General features: G+C 58.7%; 1 protein-coding gene across 1 annotated transcript; it reads right to left on the bottom strand.

Moving 5' to 3' along the window:
- Positions 1-3,993: 3,993 nt before the first annotated feature.
- On the bottom strand, positions 3,994-6,435 carry LOC147985587 (uncharacterized). The gene is made up of 6 exons (XM_087541649.1): positions 6,157-6,435; positions 5,698-5,880; positions 5,392-5,519; positions 5,057-5,306; positions 4,774-4,965; positions 3,994-4,383 (listed from the first exon to the last, which is right to left on the bottom strand). The coding sequence occupies exons 1-6, from the start codon at positions 6,433-6,435 to the stop codon at positions 3,994-3,996; spliced, it is 1,422 nt and encodes a 473-aa protein (XP_087397775.1).
- Positions 6,436-7,810: the final 1,375 nt, after the last annotated feature.

Here is a 7,810-nt window from a genome sequence, read left to right as displayed (position 1 = left end):
TTGTTCTTCGAGTTCGACGAGTTGAGCTTTGAGATCGTGGTTAGTGGGTGAGCTAGGGGGAAGGAGAGATCTTCGTGCGCACCCCAGAGTTCGAACTTGAGGGTTTTGCCGGAACCCGAAATCCGATAGTGGATAACCTATCTTTATAGTGGCCTTGGTCCTCTTCCCTTGAAACTTAGGCGGGAAGGGATTCCACAACGGCCAATTTGAAATGGGACAAGAGGTACATCCTACCCTAACAAAAGGTGGTCTTCTCCTACAAAGCTTTGGGTCGTGACATAGTGGTGGGCTCAGCGATGACATCCGTCATGCCGAGCTTGTGGTCTTGGTCTTGTTGCACCGGAATGGAAACCTTTGGCAGATTCCCCGGGAACCCATGCCCATCCTTGCCTCCTTAGCACCAAATAGGAAACTGGCTCCTTTGTGCCCGCCGGCGCCCGCATGGCCTTGGTCGTCATGGCTTGCGTCATCACAGCCTTGTAAGGCTAGGTACTTGCATAGGAAACTCCGCTCATCGGGAGGCTGCCTGGGAAGGATGCTCCCTCTGGAGGTCTTGGTGTCGTCCGCTTCGCGAGGCCAGGGGGCCCTCACGAGGGTCTTTTCTTGGAGGTCTCGTAGACGGGCCGTACCAGGCCATCAAGGGAGCCAAGCCGTGGGCTGCAGGCAGGAAGGTCTGGGTACCCTGCTTCCTAGAACACCGACGGAAGCCCCCGGGCCCAAGGCGCGCTCGAGTTGGCTTCGAGGCGAAGCCAAGGGGAAAGGGCGAAGTGCCGCGGGCCCCAATCACCTGCGGGCCAGGTTGACATGTGGCTCCCAATGGAACATGGATGCCTCTGCTTCCCCACATCGCCTCGGCAACCGTTTCAAGTTGACAGCGGCATGGTGCATGCAATAGGGCCATCATCACTCAGAATGTGGAGGGATGTGGTTACCCTTCTTCTGCCTATAAATGGGCGAGGGGGGTCCCCCTAGCCCACCTTCATCTTCTTGCCTTCTCTCCTTCCTACCTACACTGCATCTCCCACCTTGTCGAAGTGACCATAGCGCCAGTGGGGAGGTTCTCGGCCGAGGAAAAGGGCAAAGCCTCTCAGGTAGTACCGGAGGCGCCGCCACCTAAGATAGGGCGTGGCCATCGCTGCAAGCCCGCAGACACACCGGCAACGTCCTAATCGGGGCACGGGCGTCCACCTCTGACGGCTCACGACGACTCCAACAGCCGGGAGAGGGATCTCCCCCGTGAGGGTGGTCACGAGGGTGCTAGCAGCCATGGCCAAGGGGGAAGGCGTGCCGTGGCCAGCCGACCGCCGCGCCCGCTCGAGTGACTCGGCGCGTGAGTTCATCGTGCGGGTGGAGGGCCCTCCAGGCACTTGGCTTATGCTTCCAAGCTCTTTTGCGGAGGAGCTACCGGCGGCAGGATCCGTTGGGCTACGGCTGCAGCCTGACGGCTGCTACAATGGGTCCTCGTGGGTAGGGGTCTAGGTCGACTCCATCGGCCATGTGTTCCTGACCCACGGGTGGTAGTCATTCGCCCGGGCCCGCGGTCTGTAGGGGAGGCGCACCCTCCACTTCAAGTATGACAGAGCAGCAATGCTCTTCTTCAGGGTCTTCGGGAAGGACGGCAGCCGCCTGGGGTGCTGCCTAGAGGGCGATGACGACGGTGACCACCCTTCGGATGACAACGGTTGGCGCGGCGGCGGTGTCCTCGACAGTGAACTTGCCCTTGGCCGCCACACCTCCAGCAGCAGCGGCAATGTCTCCCCTGGGGGGAGCTCGAGCGATGAAGACTACGACGAGCCGCCTCATCGCCGTTCTCGGACCCAGGCAGGCCGCCACGCCGTCTTGCTCCCGCTCAGGGGGGATGCCGAGCTGCCTCACCACCACGCCCCCATGAAGCAGGAGGAGGACTCCGACTAAGCGTGGGTGGTGGCGGAGCCACGCCTCAGGAGCAGCAGTCCTTGGGAGGCCGCTTCTTCTGCTTCACCTTTTTTTAATTTCCTGCATTAAGAGTTTGCGAAGAGCCCCCGTGGGGGTGTGTAATGAACTGCAGCGTGTGCGCCTTTTTATTAGTGTTTATTGCTCGCACCTCAAAATTATATTACCATTAATTGAAAGGATCCTTCCTGGCGTGATTAGAATAACTTAGCTTGGTGCGCTCGTGGCCCTTGGCGGGTCCCCTTGTCATGGGGGCACGCTCTGGCTCCTCTGGAGCTTCTCTTGGTGGCGGTGCGGTTAAAGTGCCAAAGCAACCTGTCGGTGTTCTGGGAATGGGGGTACCCAGACTTGCCTGCCTGCGGCCCACGGCGTGGCTCCGTCGACGGCCTGGTACGTCCCAACTTCAACATCAACAACTCAAGATCCTCGCGAGGGGCCAAGCCTCGCGAGGCAGACGACACCAAGACCTCCACATGGGGCGGCCTCCCCAGGCAGGCTCCCGAGGAGTGGAGATTTAGATGCAAGGTTCACCTCACGAGGTTCAGATGATGTGAGTCATGACGACCAAGGCCATGCGGATGCCAGTGGGCGCAATGTACTAGTTTCCTCTTTGGTGCTAAGGAGGCGAGCGCAGGTGCGGAGTCTTGAGGAATCAAGCAAGGGTTTCCATTCCGGTGCAACAAGACCAAGACCGCCAGGACGGCAGGACGGAGGTCATCGTCGGGCCCACGACAGTGTCACCGCCAGAGGCTTTTGCAGGCGAAGACTACTTTCGTCAGGATAGCGTGTACTAGTTGTCTCCCTTCAAAATTGGTTGTTGTGGGATCCCTTCCCGCCTTCATTTGGGAAGAGGACCAAGGCCACTATAAATAGGACCTAGCCACCACCATAGAGGGGGACGGATCATTTAGATCATCCTATCACCCAGCAGCTCATCGAGCACAAGAACACCTCTCCTCCTGAGGTTGTTCTCCACTGTACTAGTTCATCCTCAGCCCCTCAAGGCCAATCCACCACAAAGCAGGAGTAGGGTTCTACACCGCAAGGTGGCCAGAACCTGGGTAAACTGTTGTGCCTCTTATCCATTTGGTTTGTCGAGATGGGTCGTGGGATTAGCGAGCAGACAGACTGGGGACGACGAGTTCTTCGCACGCACCCCAGAGTTCAAACCTCTCAAGGGTCTGTGGAACCCGAAATCCGACACGGCCTAGGGAGGCCCCTTGTCGGTCCCCGGAATCTTGAATAGTAAGCCACCCACGGGCCTCTGGAGAACCCACGAGGGTCCAGCGCCTCCGGAGCGCCATCTGCATAGGCCTCTGGAGTCCCCAGGTGAGGGCTGGCCGTCATTAGCGCGCCGGGGCGTGACACCCGGCAAGGCTAGGAGGTGAGCGCTCCTGAGGCCGAGGGACCGATGGCTCACTCAAGATGTACGCGTGAGTAGGCCTGCTGGTAGGCCGGTTCAGGCGTATACACCGTGCCCAGCCCCCGCTCATGGGCCACGATAGAGGGAGCCACGGGCAGCTGCCGCACTTCCTAAAGACGAAACTCAAGAGAGGAAACACCGCTAGAAGAAGAAAGACCAAGAAACTCCCCCCTTTCTCGAACAAAAACGCAAGAACTGCAAGTTTCTTTCTAAGAAGTAGCAAATGGGTTACAAGAGCAAAGCAAAAGAACAGCCGCGTCCAGCACCTACACTAGTCTTCTAATCTTCCTGCCAGTGTGGAGCATGGGGCTTCCACTAGGCGTGAGCATAGTTGCTGATTGACCATGTTGTCTGCTAGCGCGGAGGATGGGGCCTCCACTTGGGCGTGGGTGTGAGCCTCCGTGAGGACCAGGGGCGGCAGTCAGGAGACTCCGGGGCATGTATAGACCCACTCATTATTACGTGAGAGTGTCAAGGGTAGAACCTCCGGAGGTGCTGGATGTTCCAAGCATTTTGGATGGGGACACCGTCCTGCGTCTCCAAGCGTACGACGCCAGGCCTGGAGACGCGGGAGACCCTGAACGGGCCATCCCACATGGGCGAGAGCTTATGACGGCCCTTACTAGAAAGGACCCTCCTCAGGACGAGGTCTCCCACCTCGAGGGTCCGAGAGCGGACACTGCGGCAGCAGTAATGCCGCAGCGCCTGCTGGTACCTCGTTGCACGGAGCAAGGCCTGGCGACGGGCTTCCTCCCCGAGCACGAGGTCTGCCCCCGCGAGGTGTCCCGATGCACCTCGTCAAATGCCAGGACCCGCGGGGAGCGATGCCTGACCTCATGAGGGAGGACCGCCTCGGCCCCATAGACGAGGAAGAATGGGGTCTCGCTAGTGGGCTTACTCGCAGTGGTGCGGATAGACCACAACATAGACTGAAGCTCACCAAGCCAACCCATGTCGCAGGCCTCGAGCTTCTTCTTGAAGCTCCTTGCCTTGAGGCCCCTCAAGACCTCCGTGTTGGCGCGCTCGGCCTAGCCATTTCTCCATGGGTGCGCCACCGAAGCGTAGCATGTCTGTGTTCCAAGGTTAGCACAATACGTCCTGAAGAGGTTTGCTCCTGAACTGGGAACCATTGTCAGTAATAATGCGATTGGGCACACCAAAATAACTCATGCGAAGCCCTTGATGAACTTGACGGCCGAGCCAGCGGGGATGGCACGCACGGGCTCCACCTCCGCCCACTTGGTGAACTTGTCAATGGCGACGTAGAGGTAGCGGTATCTACCGGCTGCTCTAGGGGAAGGTCCCAGGATATCCATCCCCCAGACTGCGAACGGCCATGAGAGTGGGATGGTCTGGAGACCTTGCACGGGATGGTGAATCTGCTTAGCATGGAATTGGCAGGCCTCGCAGGATCGCACTAGCTCGGTGGCGTCGCTGAGTGCTGTCGACCAGTACAAGCCGCTACAGAACACCTTGCCCACGAGGGTGTGCGAGGAGGAGTGGTCTTCGCAGTCCCTGCCGTGGATATCAGCCAGCAACTCGCACCATTGTTCTTTGGATATGCACCGCAGCAAGACATCATTGGGGCGTCGCCGGTACAGCTCGTCGTCCTGCAAGCAATAAGTAGTGGCCTGGCAGACCATGCGTTCTGCGTCCTCCTCCTTCTTTGGCAAGGTGCCGCGGAGTAGGTATGCCTTGAACTCCTCGGTCCAGCAGCCTGCCTGAGGTTCTAGCACTAGGAGTAAGCGGGCTCCTGAGGTCGGGCTGCAAGTCGGGGCTCCTGAGGCCGGGGCTGGCGGCAGCTCCTCCCTGAGCAACGATGAGCCCGCAGCCGAGGGGGCACCGACGACTTGTGGATCCTCTCCTAGAAGACGCCAGGCCTCTGGGGCTCGCGCCGAGATGCCCAATTGGCAATGTCATCTGCTTCCTTGTTCGCGCCCCGCGAGACGTGCTGCAATTCCAAGCCTAGGAAGCGCTTTTCAATTTTACGTACCTCTTCCAGGTAAGCCTCCATGTGCTCATCCTTCGGCTTGTACTCTTTGTTGGAGAAGTTGACAAGAAGTTGGGAATCACCCTTGATGGTGAGGCGCTTGATCCCCAGGGCGGTCGCGGCCCTGAGGCCAGCAATCAAGCCCTCGTACTCCTTGATGTTGTTGGAGATCTTCTAGCCGCGCTAGAAGCAAAGCTGCACAACATAGTAGAGCATATCTTCGATTGGTGAGATGAGCACGACTCCAACCCCGGCGCCCTACCGCGCAAAGGCATCGTCAAAGTGCATGACCCATCCGTCAGGTGCCTGGTCGCCGGGCGTGAGGGATTGGCCCTCGTCCAGTCCACTCTACCACGAAATCGGCCAGGGCCGCCCCCATGATGACCCTGGTCGTGCTGAACTCCAGCTGGAAGGCCTGTAGCTCGATGTTCCATTCTGCAACCCTCCCCACGGTGTTGGGGCTGTGCGATATCTTTTCCAGGGGATATGCCGATGCGACCTTGATGGGTGGCCTTGGAAATAGTGGCGTAGCTTCCTAGAGGCAACGAGGAGCGCAAGAAGGAGCTTCTACTGCATGGGGTAGCGTGCTCGTGCATCGCGCAGCACCATGCTGACGAAGTATACCGGATGCTCGTTGAGGGGCGAGGAGTCAAGGACATCTTTCTCCACAAGGGGGTGTGAGGGACTCGTGACGCTTGGAGGTCGATGAAGCAATGGAATCCTCACGAGCGTCGTCCTAGGACAGTGAAGGTTGCGCCGCTTCTCGCGTGCTGCCTTGCTTCGAGCCTACACCGGTGGGTCCCTCCCTGACCGCCACGAGCACCACACTGGTCGAGTGGGGAGTGACCGCCAAGTAAAGCACCAGTGGCTCACGCGGACGGGGTGCCACCATGATAGGCGAGATCGTGAGGTATCGCTTGAGGTCTTCGAAGGCCGCCTCATCTTCCGGGGTCCACTCGAACGGGCCCTTCTTCTTCACTAGCTTGAAGAAAGTGAGGGCGCGCTCGCCAATCTTGGAGATGAAGAGCCCCAAGGAGGTCACGGACCGCGCGAGCTTTTGCATCTTCTTGAGGGTCTGAGGCGGGCTCATCCGCTCTACTGCCTTGACCTTCTCGAGTTGGCCTCGATTCCTCTATGCGACACCAGGAAGCCCAACAGCTTGCCAGACGGGACCCCGAACACACACATCTCCGGATTGGGTTTTAGGTTTATGTTGCGCAGGTTAGTGAATGTTTCTTCCAGGTCTTTGATTAGGGTCCTTGCCTCCTGTGACTTCACTATGATGTCATCGACATATGCCTCTACATTCCTCACCCACTGTGGCCCGAGCGCGATGTGCATCAACAGCTGGAAAGTTGCACCAGTGTTCCGCAACCCGAAGGCATGCAAGTGTAGCAGTACACGCCGCATGGGGAGATAAAGGTTGACTTCTAGACTTTCTCTGTCGCCATCTTGACTTGGTGATATCCCGAGAAAGCATCCAAAAACCACAGCAGATCGCACTCGGCAGTGGAATCAACAATTTGGTCGATACGCGGGAGTGGGAATGGGTCCTGAGGGCAAGCTTTGTGAAGTCACCGACCATGCACTCCTTCCCGCCTTTCTTGGGGATGATCATAGGATTAGCCAACCAGTTTGGGTGTCGTACTTCCCGAATGACACCGGCATCTCGGAGCTTGGCGACCTCCTGGACGATGAACGCTTGCTTCTCTTATGCTTGATGTCGTGCTTTTTGCTTCGCCAGGCGTGCACCAGGACACACCATCAGGTGGTGCTCAATTACCTCCCTCGGGACACCAACCAAGTCTGACACTTCCCATGTGAATACGTCTTTGTTGGCCCTCAGGAAGCCAACCAGCGCCTCCTCCTGGTCCGGAGGAAGGCCCGCGCCAATGGTGAAGGTGGGGCCTGAGCCCTCGGTGTCGACATGCACCTGCTTCGTCTCGGCCCAGTCTTGAGAGAATAGCTACTTTTTATTTGTGGGCGCAGCCTCCTGAACCACCGCGGCGCCCACGGTGGCAGGGCACGAAGCGGTCGCGGCCCTGTAGACAAGCTTGAGAACTTGGACTGCGTCTTTCGTATCCCCGACCACCGACGCCGTTGCTGCCCGGCATCTTGACGACGTTGTAGCCCGGATGGGTCGTCGTCATGAACTTGGCGAGGGCTGGATACCCCAGGATCGCGTTGTATGGGAGGCCAATGCGGGCAACGTCGAAGTCGATGAGCTCGGTGTGGTAGTTGTCATGTGTGCTGAAGGTGACGGGAAGGTGTATCTGCCCCAGGGGAGTGGTCGGGCCCTTGACCACCCTCGAGAAAGGCCGGGTCGGGAGGAGCTAGTCGTATGGCACCTGAAGCAGGTCAAAGGCTTCCTCCGGAAGGACGTTCAGGTCGGCGCTTCCATCGATGAGGGTCTTGGTCACCGGAACGTTGCTGATGGTGGGCATGCACAACAGGGGGAGGGCACC

This window comes from Triticum urartu, chromosome 2A (genome assembly GCF_056163025.1).
Source record: "Triticum urartu cultivar PI428250 chromosome 2A, HENAU_Tu73, whole genome shotgun sequence".
NCBI lineage: Eukaryota > Viridiplantae > Streptophyta > Magnoliopsida > Poales > Poaceae > Triticum > Triticum urartu.
This window is presented reverse-complemented; position numbering and strand designations above follow the sequence as displayed.

Excerpts from the sequence above, each read along its gene's own strand:
- LOC147985587 (XM_087541649.1), bottom strand. The coding sequence starts at position 6,435 with ATGAGCCCGCCTCAGACCCTCAAGAAGATGCAAAAGCTCGCGCGGTCC. Across the intron at positions 5,520-5,697 it reads CGGCCCTGGCCGATTTCGTG|AAGATCTCCAACAACATCAA; the intron begins GTAGAGTGGACT and ends TAGCGCGGCTAG. Across the intron at positions 4,966-5,056 it reads GCAGGCTGCTGGACCGAGGA|GACGACGAGCTGTACCGGCG; the intron begins GTTCAAGGCATA and ends TATTGCTTGCAG.